General features: G+C 26.7%; 1 protein-coding gene across 1 annotated transcript; it reads right to left on the bottom strand.

The window, feature by feature from the left end:
* Positions 1–1,019: 1,019 nt before the first annotated feature.
* Positions 1,020–15,386, bottom strand: LOC105676208 (uncharacterized). Its single transcript, XM_067350957.1, has 23 exons — positions 14,629–15,386; positions 13,963–14,487; positions 13,761–13,850; positions 13,398–13,540; positions 12,130–13,116; positions 11,764–11,925; positions 11,139–11,394; positions 10,789–10,857; positions 10,630–10,719; positions 10,179–10,423; positions 8,533–8,804; positions 8,146–8,307; positions 7,803–8,058; positions 7,647–7,715; positions 7,483–7,572; positions 7,183–7,254; positions 4,416–6,044; positions 4,216–4,328; positions 3,965–4,126; positions 3,343–3,598; positions 3,000–3,068; positions 2,841–2,930; positions 1,020–2,633 (listed from the first exon to the last, which is right to left on the bottom strand). Exons 11-17 carry the CDS (start codon positions 8,715–8,717, stop codon positions 5,928–5,930), a joined length of 951 nt encoding a protein of 316 aa, XP_067207058.1. The 5' UTR covers positions 8,718–8,804; positions 10,179–10,423; positions 10,630–10,719; positions 10,789–10,857; positions 11,139–11,394; positions 11,764–11,925; positions 12,130–13,116; positions 13,398–13,540; positions 13,761–13,850; positions 13,963–14,487; positions 14,629–15,386; the 3' UTR covers positions 1,020–2,633; positions 2,841–2,930; positions 3,000–3,068; positions 3,343–3,598; positions 3,965–4,126; positions 4,216–4,328; positions 4,416–5,927.
* Positions 15,387–16,275: the final 889 nt, after the last annotated feature.

The following is a 16,275-nucleotide window of genomic DNA, read 5'->3' as shown; positions in this document are numbered from 1 at the left end:
CAAACAAAAATAATGAAAATATGAATCTTTATTCCATTTGGTGTGATTTAACATAGTGACTGTGTGATAAAATTCATTAACAAGCTGCACAGTGAAAACATGAAATGCAATTGCTTGCATCAGCATTTGCAATCCAAATATCACATTTAATTCCCGTGATATTGAACACAGTTCGAGATGAATATGCCTGCGACATACACTCAACATGAAAAATATTTTTAGATTATTACGTAAAAGTGTAAATTAATATATATATAAATCTCGATATACTTACATTAAAATCCATATTATTTGCTGGGATATTTCAGTGCCGACCATGTGACGATAAATCAGAGACGAAGTGAAAGTCGCCCAGGCATGTATTGTTTCTATTTCTTTATTAATGCTTGAATATATTGATTAATGTTCTCAAATCGAGATTCTATGCATCTGCATCAAATTTAATATAATTAATTTATAATAATTAATCTATAGAAAAAGTAATTTATAACATGCATATGATCTATCTGATTTATCACGTAATTAGTTTTTCTTATATTATTATATTATATTATAGTATATTATATTATATTATATTATATACATATATATATATATATATATATATATATATATTCTTATGTATATTATATACGAAATTATATATTGTATTCCAGTAAAAACGATCTCTTTAGTGAAATGTCATCTATACAAACACTAGTTTGTATAGATGACATTACACTAAAGTCATAATATGACTAACGTCATAAACGTCAGATCGTAGAGTGCATTGACATGAAGTGGATGATTCATTATTAACGGTCTAACTATTGCCATTGCCGTAGGTTCAGGAATTATCATAAAAAATCGCAAAGTATCGACCATGTTCATTACAAAAATCGAAACAATCCATCCAATGATCACCCACATTATTCGCATCCGCAACTTTGTATCATTTTTTGGCGTTCCAAGCTTCTTCAATGTATCGTTTACAATATTTAATTTTTGCAGACAACTCTTAAATATCTAAAAAACAGATAAATACGTTAAATTACAAAAAGAGAAAGACGTTTTTAAAAAGTATACATATAAAATAGGATAGAAGTATTCGCAGCATTAAGAATAGTCTTAAATAATATTATAACAAAGTATAAAAAAATGGCTAAAAGATGTTTAAATGTCGATGACATTTAGATATTTTTAAAATATGCAGTGGCATTTTAAATAATGCAATATTTTAGATCTTCATGATTTTGGTGTAGATATTTTATATTACACTACATAGTTTTGAGGATAGTGTAAATTTATTAATTAAATAAAATGTTTGCTGTGAGATAAACACATTTCACTGCATCACGTTTGTAATGTTTTACAAAAAAATTGTAATTGGATTTGCGCTACTTTGAAAAGGATTATTACATAGTATAGTAACATAATTCTTGAATATTACTTTTTAATACATATTACAATAATGCGGCACTGCGACTGTGTAGACAAAAATATAAAGAAGTCATTTCCCTTCTTCAATTTTCAAAATTATGCCAAATTATTATCATACCTTGTTATAAAACAAGTTAAGAAGTATATACAGCACTGGAAAAACTATACTAGTTTTAGCACTCATGGGCAATCCCATAAAATAGCTTCGAAGAATTAGTTCCACTGTGATAATGATATAAATGTAAACCAGCCAGGATATCAGAATGTAAAATATAGTGAGATATAAGCTTGGTCGACCATGATACTCAAACACTCCGAGTCCGCATAAACACAGTACGATCAAAAGTGGAGATATAGCCGTTTGAAAAGTTTTCATGACAAATTTTCTTACAACGAATTAAAAGAAAAAGTTTATTTTGTGTTTCAATATTGAATGACTGTTGTTTTGCAATGTGAGATGATAAAATTCACTTTGACGTTGATATCGGAACAATAATGAAAATAATTGCAGTAATTTGTGTCGGTATTTATGCAAATTGCAAAAAATTGATCTGCTAGAAGAAAGGTCATTACGAATTATGTAAGTAGCCGGAGAAAACTGCCGTGAAACAGAATAATAATCAAATATGATGAATAAGCAGATTGCATGTTTCATACTAAGCAAAAAAGGTTTATAAATAATAAATGTTACTCGTGACTTCTTTGTTTTCTACTATAGAGTTTCCGTTAGGGAATAATAACGTTTTATTTTATAAGATACAATATACAAAGTACAAGACAGTTCCCGAGAGACACACCTGGACATATCTAAGCAACTAACAGGAAAAAACGAACCTGGTGAACGTAAGAGAGTTGCTAGAGGTGTGCATGCAAAGAGAAAAACAAAATGATAAATACTTTCAAAGGCGCGTTATATTTTAATTTGAAATTAGTTATAAATCACAAAAATATACTTTCACATCTACATACCTTTTTATTTGAGCAAGTGTATAATGATATAATACCTGTTTAAAATATTATTAAATAAAGTATTAGATTTGTGTTGTTTTATATCAGTGTCATCTGAAACTGTAATAATGAAATAATATACGCGAATACTAATAATGTATATAATATATTTTATTCTTTATTTACTACAACATAGTATTTTTTTTATATTTATTTGAACGTGATTGTATGACAATTATTATGATTGATGCAGTATCTTGTACAATCTGGAAAAGAAATTATTATATAAAAAAGTTATTATTACATCTTTGCTTGTTTTTAACAAAATAATAGTATGTCTATTCTAAATATTAAATTTTTTGTTATAAATATTTTATTTTTAATTTATTGATTTAAAATAGAATCGACGCTTATAAAATTCAAATTTTGGAAACTAATAATTTTTATATTTAATTAAAAGTAACTATACAAACCCATCGTAAAAAATTATAACCAAAATAATAAAATCCAAGTGCAGACATTCTTAATGGTCTTCGTAATAATTGCAATAGAAACTGTGTGATCTGTAAATAATCATGCAATTAAAAAAGCCTAATTTTGATCAAGTATTTACATATAGTAAAATCGCTTACGTTTTGTTGCGTCTCGACATCGAAAGTAAGATTTGTTAATTTATTGATAAACATCTCGGTTTTTTTTGCCTAATATTAATTAAATTTGATTAAATGTAATATTTTAAAGAAGATCAATTATGTTCTTGTTGTTATTAAAATAATGTTAAAGAAACATTTTTGCAACTTTAATTGATATATCTTAACAAATAGCTACACATAAAAACATAGCTAAATAATGTTTTTTTATAAACATCTATATTAAATATATCTTGTTGATATACAAATAGTACATCAATACTAAAATATAGATATACAATATTGTTTTGTTGTTTCTATAATTTATATTTTTATACAAATATACCTTTGCGTAAATTCCTTCACAGACATAATTAAAAGCTACTATTTTTATGATGTTACTTGAAGTCCAAGTACAAAGGACTAAAATATCGATTATCTGTTCATACTTAGTGTATGTACTTATCGTTACGAACATATCATAAAACTGGACAGCATACTGTATTGCAAAAATATATAGCATGGTTGTCTGCATCACCATTTGAAATCCAAATATTATATTTAATTCTCGTGATATCGAGCACAATTCGAGATGTAGATGCCTGTAAAATGTACCTAATGAACGATTACATAAGTAGAAAGTTTAGTAGATTTTTATTTTATATATTTGCGCTTCTCAAACTTATACACACTTATGCATTGGTTGTAAAATCTTTTTTATAAAAATAATACTTTACAAAGCTCCAGCGAAACATAAACATGTATTATTTTTAATCACACAAATCTTCTCCATTTAAAAAAATATTAATACATTTACTGCAAAATTTCTTTATATTTCTTTTATTTCGGATAATAACAATAAATATTTTTTTGTACTTTTTATAAAATTTAATACAATTTTATTTTATTATTGTGTTAAGCAATTCAAGAACTTCTACGTTGTAGTTTCTTTGTACAATTATACTTACATTAAAATCCATATTATTTGCTTACATATTTTGGTACCAGCCATGTGTCGACTAATCAAAGGCAAAGTAGAAATCGTCCAGGCACGTTTTACTCGTTGTTTTTTCTGCTCCGCTAGTTTTTGAACATGTTGATTTATATATTCAAATCGAGATCCGATATATCTGCATCAAAAGTGATATAAAATAATTAATTTTTGCGATACTTATTTTGCAAAAATGATAACTTATTTATATTTTTAAATATATAATACATGGTTCTTTTTGTCTTTCTCTCTCTATTTGTTTATCGCCGTATTTTTCGTTGTAATAAAAATTATTTGTGCGCTCGCGTGTGTGTGTGTACTGTGATGGTATTATATACGCACTGTAATAATATCATGAACATCAGGTCATAAAGTGTAATAATAGAAAATGGATAATTTGAAATTAATGTCGCATATATGGCCATTACAATGTAAGATTTGGGAACACGTCGAATTATCCACAAGCTGTCGATCGCATTCATTACAAGTATTAAAACGATCCATCCAATGATCAGCCATTCAATTTGCATGCGTAAGTTTGTATAATTGTTTGGTGTTCCAAGTTTTTCCAGTGTATTGTTTACAATATTTATCTTATCCAGACATCTCTTGAATTTCTAAAAAAGATATTAAAAAAATGTATTGCAAAGGAAGAAAACGTATTTTATAAGTTGTGCATATAAAACAAAATATAAATGTTTATAATATTACATATGTCATGTCAAATACTTTCAAAATAACTTGTTTGAAACAAACACACTAAAGAAAGCATTATATTCTATTCGTTGAAATTTGTGACGTTTTAAAACTGGATTTATACCTTTTAAAGTCGAGCATGCATATCTTAATGACGTGAAATTATGACATTTTTTTTTCAATATTTATGATGCAATTCAAAATTAACGCATAAAAGTCACAAACACTAACCACAGAAAAAATGTCCGCGTTACTTTTGGATTGCATCTAATTATACACAACTAGAGTTGCATGTCAAAAATTTAGCACGCATTTTAATAACCACAAAATTACTCTGAATTGTCATACCTTATTATAATATAAATTAAACAGCATATATGCTACTGCAAGAATCATAGTAAATCTAATTACGATATACACGCCAATTTCAAAATCTTCAAGAAACACCCAAGTTTTAAACATATTAAAAACGTACAATAGGCATAATATTAATACGTAAATAAATGTAAGATACAGTCTTGATCGACCTTGAGGATACTCAATTACTTCGAATCCGAATAAACACAACATGATCTTAAGGGGAAATATAGCAGCTTGAATGTTCTTCATAGCGACTTCTCGTCGGAGTTAAACTAAAAAAATTCTTCGTGATATTAATCGTCCATTGTGACACTGCGAAATGACTAAATTTACATTGTACAAATGTAAGTTTACATTGACGTTAATATGGTTAGAAAGATAAAGATCTTTATAATTTCAGCAATAAATTGTGCTAGCACTTATGTGGATTAAAAGAATCGATTTGTTGAAAAAAGAATTATTATTTTCAAATTAAACAGATGGAGTACCTAATTAGAATTATTATATAAAGTGAAGGAAATAGAATAAAACAAAATTAATAATGTATACTTACGCTTTTAATAGTATTATAGTTACCTTTGAGAAAAAATAAAAGTAATTTTTGTCAGTTTATAGACTTTTTGGTTTTACATCAAACCTAAAGACTACAGGCATTTGTATTATAATCACCAAAATAGTCGCAATTGATATAGAAAACTGAAAAAATGTGCTTCTATTATAAAAAGCATAGCTTATATTGTAAAGAAAGTTTCGACTATATAAAATAACAATAAAATTCATATAAAATTCATATAATTCAACAGATTAACCAAAATTCTGCATTATTGTTTAGACATTTTTATTACTTGGGAACAATTGTATATAAAATTTGATTTTATTATAATTTATTTATTACAAAATGTAAGACATACCTGACGAAGGAAATTATATCCGAAGTGGAAAAGGCTCATATCAGAAAGTTTTAATTTTTTCTGGTTTACTTGTAGTATAAATTGTAATATCTGAATTTGTATAAACCATATAGATAGCATTATAATATAACATTACATAATTATAAACATAACATATAAAATAGTCTAATCATATATATAAAATCATGCGATAATAATTAACTTGGGCGCGTAATTTTCTGTCGAAACTATGGGAGGGTCTCAACTGCCTACATTCCCATTTGCCAACAGCTTCGTTTGCCCAACATTTTGCCGACAGCTTCAATTGCCGATATTCCCGATTGCCTACAGAGCGATTGCCTACAAGCATTATTGCGCACATTTAAAAATTAAAAATACAAACGTACGTTTGCACACATGACATTATTGCGCATATACACATTGCACACATAATATTATTACGCAAATTCTTTTCATGCAAAACGAGGTTCAACATGGGTTTACAACTTTGTTTGTGAACCTTGGTTAATCTTGTTAGGTTTACCTTGTTAGGTATAATCTGAGTAGGATTTATTATTTGTTTTACGCGGGGGAGAGGCTTCGCCCCGTAGGGGCGAAGTTTTCCGCCGCCTACGCGTGAAATTTCAAAGAAAGCGAAGTTCAACGTGGGTTTACGAGTTTCTACACAAAGCGCAATAATGTCATGTGCGCAATAATGTCATGTGCGCAATGTGTATGTGTGCAATAATGTCTTGTGTGCAAACGTACGTATTTTTAATTTTTAAATGTGCGCAATAATGCTTGTAGGCAATCTCTCTGTAGGCAATCGGGAATGTCGGCAATTGAAGCTGTCGGCAAAATATTGTGGGCAAACGAAGCTGTTGGCAAATGGGAATGTAAGCAGTTGAGACCCTTACTTGATAACATATCTTTGTAATTGTTATTATTGTGCTTATGTTTGAAATAATCGATGTGCTAAAATTATGTACCGTAAGCAAAATAGAGCCGTTGATAACTATGTCATGTATTTTTACACATAAAAAATTTATTTTTTTATCAAATGTGAATATTGTTCTGAGCATACTTATTTCTTTATTTTGTTTTTTTTATACTTGGTGGATTATGTTTGTGATTGATGTTATACACAAAATTTTTACGTAAGGAATAAAGTAATAATGTTTTTTTTAATTAGTATCAATTTAGAATCTAATACAAATAACATTTACAATTGCTTTTTATTTAGTAGTACCTCTTTCATGTGTGGTCCTTGTGGATGTGTTTGTATAACGAATAATATAACCATTGCAATGTAATTCACACACTAGAAAAATTATTTGGTATGTATTACTTTGTATATTAAAATTTTAAAACATACACACACACAATAATCAATATTTGTCTACATATTATTATTATTCTTATAACAATATATATAGTTTTTAATAAATATTTTACTTCTAATATATACCAAATTAAATTTGAATCAACTTATAAGTTTGGAATTTTGAAAACTAGTAACACTATTTATCGAAAAACAAAAGCTACGGACCTCAAAAACAAATTTGTAGCCAAAATAAAAAAGTCTAAATCCAGAAATCTTCAGTGGTTTCCGTAATAATTGCAATAGAAATTGTGTGATCTGTAAATAATTATTTAATTGTGAAAAAGTGTAAATTTGTGTTAATATATATTTACATCAAAATCCTCGCTTACATTTTCCTGTGTGTTGACATCAAAAATAAGATTTGTCAATCCGTTAAGATGTACTTCTGTTTGGTTTGCCTAATGTTAACAGAGTTTTATTAATAATTATGCATATTTAGATTAAAATATGCAGAAGATTTGTTTGTATGGAAATAATAAACATACCTTATTGCAAATTGTTTCACAGATGTAATTAAAGACAACCATTTTTATGATGCCGGTTATAGCCCAAACAAAAATAATGAAAATATGAATCCTTATTCCATTTGGTGTGTCGTAATTTAACATAGTGACTGTGTGATAAAATTCATTAACAAGCTGCACAGTGAAAACATGAAATGCAATTGCTTGCATCAGCATTTGCAATCCAAATATCATATTTAAATCCTGTGATATCGAACACAGTTCGAGATGAATATGCCTGCGACATACACTCAACATAAAAAATATTTTTAGATTATTACGTAAAGGTGTAAACTAATATATATATAAATCTCGATATACTTACATTAAAATCCATATTATTTGCTGGGATATTTCAGTGCCGGCCATGTGACGATGAATCAGAGACGAAGTGAAAGTCGCCCAGGCTTGTCTCACATATCGTTTCTTTTTCTGTATTAATGCTTGAATATGTTGATTGATGTGCTCAAATCGAGATCCTATATATCTGCATCAAATTTAATATACCATAATTAATTTATAATAATCTATAGAATAAATTATTTATAACATGCATATGATCTATCTGATTTATCACGTAATTAATTTTTCTTATATTATTATATTATATTATATTATATGTATATATATATTCTTATGTATATTATGTACGTAATTATATATTGTATTCCAGTAAAAACAATTTCTTTAGTGTAATGCCATGTATACAAACACTAGTAGTGTCATAAACGTCAGATCGTAGAGTGCATTGACATGAAGTGGATGATTCATTATTAACGGTATAACTATTGCCATTGCCGTAGGTTCAGGAAATATCATAAAAAATCGCAAAATATCGACCATGTTCATTACAAAAATCGAAACTATCCATCCAATGATCACCCATATTATTCGCATCCGCAACTTTGCATAATTTTTCGGCGTTCCAAGCTTCTTCAATGTATCGTTTACGATATTTAATTTTTGCAAACAACTCTTAAATTTCTAAAAAACAGATAAATACGTTAAATTACAAAAAGAGAAAGACGTTTTTGAAAAGTATACATATAAAATAGGATAGAAGTATTCGCAGCATTAAAAATAGTCTTAAATAATATTATATTAAAGTATAAAAAAATGGCTAAAAGATGTTTGAGTATCGATGACATTAAGATACTTTTAAAATATACAGTAGCATTTTAAATAATGCAATATTTTAGATCTTCATGATTTTGGTGTAGATATTTTATATTACACTACATAGTTTTGAGGATAGTGTAAATTTATTTGTTAAAATGTTTACTGAGATAAACACATTTCACTGCATCACGTTTGTAATGTTTTACAAAAAAATTGTAATTGGTTTCGCGCTACTTTGAAAAGGATTATTACATAGTATAGTAACATAATTTTTAAATATTATTTTTCAATACATATTACGATAATGCGGCACTGCGACAGTGTAGAAAAAAATATGAAGAAGTCATTTCCTTTCTGCAATTTTCAAAATTATGCCGAATTATTATCATACCTTGTTATAAAACAAGTTAAGAAGTATATACAGCACTGCAAAAACTATACTAGTTTTAGCACTCATGGACAATCCCATAAAATAGCTTCGAAGAAATAGTTCCACTGTGATAATGATATAAATGTAAACCAGCCAGGATATCAGAATGTAAAATATAGTGAGATATAAGCTTGGTCGACCATGATACTCAAACACTCCGAGTCCGCATAAACACAGTACGATCAAAAGTGGAGTAATAGCCGTTTGAAAAGTTTTCATGACAAATTTTCTTACAACGAATTAAAAGAAAAGGTTTATTTTGTGTTTCAATATTGAATGACTGTTGTTTTGCAATGTGAGATGATAAAATTCACTTTGACGTTGATATCGGAACAATAATGAAAATAATTGCAGTAATTTGTGTCGGTATTTATGCAAATTGCAAAAAATTGATCTGCTAAAAGAAGGGTCATTACGAATTAAATAGGCGGAGAAAATTGCCGTGAAACAAAATAATAATCAAATATGATAAATAAGCAGATTGCATGTTTTATACTAAGCAAAAAAGGTTTATAAATAACAAAGGTTGCTCGTGACTTTTTTGTTTTCTACTATAGAGTTTTCATTAGGGAATAATAACGTTTTATTTTATAAAATACATTATACAAAGTACAAGACAGTTCCCGAGAGACACACCTGGACATATCTAAGCAACTAACAGAAAAAATCGAACCTGGTAAACATAAGAGAGTCGCGAGAGGTGTGCATGCAAAGAGAAAAACAAAATAATAAATACTTTCAAAGGCGCGTTAATATTTTAATTTGAAATCAGTTATAAATCACAAAAATATACTCTCACATCTACATACCTTTTTATTTGAGCAAGTGTATAATGATATTATACCTGTTTAAAAAATTATTGAATAAAGTATCAGATTTGTGTTGTTTTATATCAGTGTCATCTGAAACTGTAATAATGAAATAATATACAGGAATACTAATAATGTCCATAATATATTTTATTCTTCATTTACTTCAACATAGTATTTTTTTTATATTTATTTGAACGTGATTGTATGACAATTATTATGATTGATGCAGTATCTTGTACAATCTGGAAAAGAAGTTATTATATAAAAGAGTTATTATTACATCTTTGCTTGTTTTTAACAAAATAATTGTATGTCTACTCTAAATATTAAATTTTTTGTTATAAATATTTTATTTTTAATTTGTTGATTTAAAATAGAATCAATGCTTATAAAATTCAAATTTTGGAAACTAATAATTTTTATATTTAATTAAAATAACTATACAAACCCATCGTAAAAATTTATAACCAAAATAATAAAATCCAAGTGCAGACATTCTTAATGGTCTTCGTAATAATTGCAATAGAAACTGTGTGATCTGTAAATAATCATGTAATTAAAAAGACTTAATTTTGCTCAAGTATTTACATATAGTAAAATCGCTTACGTTTTGTTGCGTCTCGACGTCGAAAGTAAGATTTGTTAATTTATTGATAAACATCTCGGTTTTTTTTGCCTAATAATAATTAAATTTGATTAAATTTTAAAGAAGATCAATTATGTTCTTGTTGTTAATAAAATAATATTAAAGAAACATTTTTGCAACTTTAATTGACATATCTTAACAAATAGCTACACATAAAAACATAGCTAAATATTGTTTTTTTATAAATATTTATTTATATTAAATATATCTTATTGATATACAAATAGTACATCAATAGTAAAATATAGATATATATTATTTTGTTGTTTCTATAATTTATATTTTTACAATTTATATTCTTACAAACATACCTTTGTGTAAATTCCTTCACAGACATAATTAAAAGCCACTATTTTTATAATGTTACTTGAAAACCAAGTACAAGGGACCAAAATATTGATTATCAGTTCATAATTAGTGTATGTATTTATCGTTACAAATATATCATAAAGCTGGACAGCAAACTGTATTGTAAAAATATATAGCAGAGTTGTCTGCATCACCATTTGAAATCCAAATATTATATTTAATTCTTGTGATATCGTGCATAATTCGAGATGTAGATGCCTGTAAAATGTACCTAATGAACGATTATATAAATAGAAAGTTTAGTAGATTTTTATTTCATATATTTGCGTTTCTCAAACTTATACATACTTATGGTATGCATTGGTTGTAAAATCTTTTTTATAAAAATAATATTTTACAAAGCTCCAGCGAAACATAAACATATTATTTTTAATCACACAATTCTTTTCCATTTAAAAAAATATTAATACATTTACTACAAAATTTCTTTATACTTCTTTTATTTCGGATAATAACAATAAATATTTTTTTATACTTTTTATAAAATTTAATACAATTTTATTTTATTATCGTGTTAAGCAATTCAAAAACCTCTACGTTGCAGTTTCTTTGTACAATTATACTTACATTAAAATCCATATTATATGCTTACATATTTTGGTACTAGCCATGTGTCGACTAATCAAAGACAAAGTAGAAATCGTCCAGGCACGTTTTACTCGTTGTTTTTTCTGCTTTGATAGTTTTTGAACATGTTGATTTATATATTCAAATCGAGATCCGATATATCTGCATCAAAAGTGATATAAAATAATTAATTTTCGCGATACTTATTTCGCAAAAACGATAACTTATTTATATTTTTAAATATTTAATACATGGTTTTTTTTTGTCTTTCTCTCTCTATTTGTCTATCGCCGTATTTTTCGTTGTAATAAAAATTATTTGTGCGCGCGCGTGTGTGTGTGTACTGTGATGGTATTATATACGCACTGTAATAATATCATGAACATCAGGTCATAAAGTGTAATGATAGAAAATGGATAATTTGAAATTAATATCGCATATATGGCCATTACAATGTAAGATTTAGGAACACGTCGAATTATCCACAAGCTGTCGATCGCATTCATTACAAGTATTAAAACGATCCATCCAATGATCAGCCATTCAATTTGCATGCGTAAGTTTATATAATTGTTTGGTGTTCCAAGTTTTTCCAGTGTATTGTTTACAATATTTATCTTATCCAGACATCTCTTGAATTTCTAAAAAAGATATTAAAAAAATGTATTGCAAAGGAAGAAAACGTATTTTATAAGTTGTGCATATAAAACAGAATATAAATGTTTATAATATTACATATAGTGTCATGTCAAATACTTTCGAAATAACTTGTTTGAAACAAACACACTATAGAAAGCATTGTATTCTATTCGTTGAAATTTGTGACGTTTTAAAACTGGATTTATACCTTTTAAAGTCGAGCATACATATCTTAATGACGTGAAATTGACATTTTCTCTTCAATATTCATGATGCAATTCAAAATTAACGCATAAAAGCCACAAACACTAATCACAGAAAAAATGTCCGCGTTACTTTTGGATTGCATCTAATTATACACAACGAGAGCTGCATGTCAAAAATTTAGCACGCATTTTAATAACCACAAAATTACTCTGAATTGTGATACCTTATTATAATATAAATTAAACAGCATATATGCCACTGCAAGAATCATAGTAAATATATTTATGATATACACGCCAATGTCAAAATCTTCAAGAAACACCCAAGTTTTGATCATATTAAAAGCGTACAATAGGCATAATACTAATACGTAAATGAATGTGAGATACAGTCTTGATCGACCTTGAGGATACTCAATTACTTCGAACCCAAATAAACACAACATGATCTTAAGGGGAAATATAGCAGCTTGAATGTTCTTCATAGCGACTTCTTGTCGGAGTTAAACTAAAAGAATTCTTTGTGATATTATTCGTCTATTGTGACACTGCGAAATGATTAAATTTACATTGTACAAATGTAAGTTTACATTGACGTTAATATGGTTAGAAAGATAAAGATCTTTATAATTTCAGCAATAAATTATGCTAGTACTTATGTGGATTAAAAGAATCGATTTGTTGAAAAAAGAATTTTTATTTGCAAATTAAACAGATGGAGTACCTAATTAGAATTATTATATAAAGTGAAGGAAATAGAATAAAACAAAATTAATAATGTATACTTACGCTTTTAATAGTATTATAGTTATTTTTGAGAAAAAATAAGAGTAATTTTTGTCAGTTTATAGACTTTTTGGTTTTATATCAAACATAAAGACTACAGGCATTTGTATTATAATCACCAAAACAGTCACAATTGATATACAAAACTGGAAAAATATGCTTCCATTATAAAAAGCATAGTTTATATTGTAAAGAAAGTTTCGACTAATGTAAAATAACAATAAAATTCATATAAAACATATAATTCAACATATAATGATCAACCAAAATTCTACATTATTGCTTAGACATTTTTATCACTTGGGAAGAATTGTATATAAAATTTGATTTTATTATAATTTATTTATTACAAAATGTAAGACATACCTGACGAAGGAAATTATATCCGAAGTGGAAAAGGTCCATACCAGAAAGTTTTAATTTTCTCTGGTTTACTTGTAGTATAAATTGTAGTATCTAAATTTGAATAAACCATATAGATAGCATTATAATATAACATTACATAATTATAAACATAACATATAAGATAGTCTAATCATATATATAAAATCATGCGATAATAATTAACCTGGGTGCGTAATTTTCTGTCGAAGCTATCATTGGATAATTTGTAAAGAATAGCTGTTGTCTCGTTTGCCTGAAATTACGTAAACATTGATAAAAATTGTAACATTACACAGTCAAAAGTTTTACGTAAAATAAATAAAATCAAGTAGCTTAAGTAACAATTAGCTCAATTTTTTAATATATTCTTTATAGCTTCTTTATATCTATTATTCTTTTTATTAATTAAATTAGTTATAATTAAATAATGTTTATTTAATTTGTTACCTTATTACAGACAGTTTGACAGATATGATTGAATACGAGAAATTGTGCGCAATATATGGATATCCAGAGGTAAATACACACGCTATACGTGAATTGTGCATTTGTATTGATAATATATGAATTTTTGTTTACATATAACATATAATATAGAAGAAACATTTCTATGAAAAGTGTGAAATAAGTTGCCATTTGTAGAGTCATTTGTATACTAAATACTTTGTTTAGTTCACGTGATATGAGACATAACTTCAAATGAACGTGCCTACAATTCAATCGTGACTGTTATAAAAAAATCAAATACAGATATGTACGCAAGTAATACAAGTATATATACATATATAAAAGAACGTAGAAAACATTTAATTTAAGTTTTCAAAATAATATGTATTATGTAAAAAATTACATTATAATCCATATGTACTGTCTGCATTTTGTTGTTTTTATTTTTCGCTGATTAACTGAAATTAATTTGTTTTGTGTTCTAATACGCTCTGTGTCGTCGATCAGATTATGAATGTGTTCATTAATTCTTTGAAATCTGGAACCTATATATCTGAACATAATGAAGAAAGTTAAGAAGAAATCAAATGTTTTTAGTTATATTAATAATAATAATAATAATGTTTTAATATTTTAATAATAAAAATTTTTTAATTATTTTTTAAAACCATTTTGCACTTATCAAAATAAAAATACTAATAAAATTTTATTTAGTGTCACATTAAATATCTTAGACTTATTTATAAAAAACATTAACATTAAGATTAATTAGAATATAAGGCTCTGGTGATTGTTAAATCAAATCAAATCAATAAGGAGCGTAAAGAGCCACTTTATATAGAATATCTTAGAACTAAGATATTCAAGTTCAACATGTAAAGACATCTGGTCTTAACTTTTCCACCTCGTTTTTTCTACTTGGGCGAGCGCTTCTCCATCATGCAATTAATACAATCCTATCTAATTTATTAATGAACTACAATATGATTGATAAAGGATTGCAAATACATCTTCCACATCTTTTAATTATTTAAGCATTGCAAGCAAATTTTATATTTTATTGTATCTTATTTTGTACATTAAAGAAGGCCTGATGGCAGACTGAAACGTTTGTAAACATTTTTAACGAATATATTATAACCTTTGCACGAAGATCTAGCATTGTGGCTCTTTACGCTCCTTATTGATTTGATTTGAATTAACATTAAGCTTTTTAAGAAAATTTTTGGGAAACATCGTAAAAAAATGACACTACGATACCCATATGTATTTACTGACCTTAAAATAATTCCACATGTCATACTATTGAAAATGTTGACATGCAGCAAATGATTTCCCACAAATGCAACAAAAATACGAATAATGAAATAATCGCAATTGAACCAAAAACCGTCCGATATATTTACAAGAAAAGTCAATACGATCCATCCGATTAATATTCGAATTATCCTATTATACAGTTGTCGATATTCTTTTGGTGTTCCAAGTGCTTCCAATGTATCGTCCACAATGGAAATGTTATGCAAACATGTATTTAGTTTCTGAAAAAGATGTTTTTAAGAAAATAATATAAGCACTAATTGCGCAATATCTTAAAAAAGAAATTAGTAATCTCGTATTAGAATGTGTTGTTAAAGAAGTGTTTTTTTTATTATTATTAGCTTGGTAACATATAAAATTAGACAAATTAAGATACAGAAAGAGAGAGTAATTTAGAGAGATACACACACATATTAAGATTAATAATAATACAAATATATTGAAAAAAATTCAAACGTATCTAAAAAATTTTTATTCTATAAATGTATCAAAAAATTAATTCTCGACATAAAAAAAATCTCGAATTTATGTTAATTTAAAGATACTATTATATTTGAAATATATGCGTAAAATTCTTACCTTAAAATAAAATAGATTGATAGGTATCGATATAATTGCGCTGAGTATTATTATTTTAGTAGGCCAGGACATGTATATTAACCACATAGAATTGCTGAGATAGATAAAATAGTAAAAAAGATACGCATGAAGGCTCCATGTGACCAAAAAG

This window comes from Linepithema humile, chromosome 3 (genome assembly GCF_040581485.1).
Source record: "Linepithema humile isolate Giens D197 chromosome 3, Lhum_UNIL_v1.0, whole genome shotgun sequence".
NCBI lineage: Eukaryota > Metazoa > Arthropoda > Insecta > Hymenoptera > Formicidae > Linepithema > Linepithema humile.
This window is presented reverse-complemented; position numbering and strand designations above follow the sequence as displayed.

What these genes read in the sequence shown, in the direction of transcription:
- LOC105676208 (XM_067350957.1), bottom strand. Translation starts at nt 8,717, where the DNA reads ATGCGAATAATATGGGTGATCATTGGATGGATAGTTTCGATTTTTGTA. An exon ending in ATGTCAACACACAGGAAAAT is followed by an intron (nt 7,573 to 7,646) that starts GTAAGCGAGGAT and finishes AATTATTTACAG; the next exon opens with ATCACACAATTTCTATTGCA. An exon ending in GCTACAAATTTGTTTTTGAG is followed by an intron (nt 7,255 to 7,482) that starts GTCCGTAGCTTT and finishes TAATTTTTCTAG; the next exon opens with TGTGTGAATTACATTGCAAT.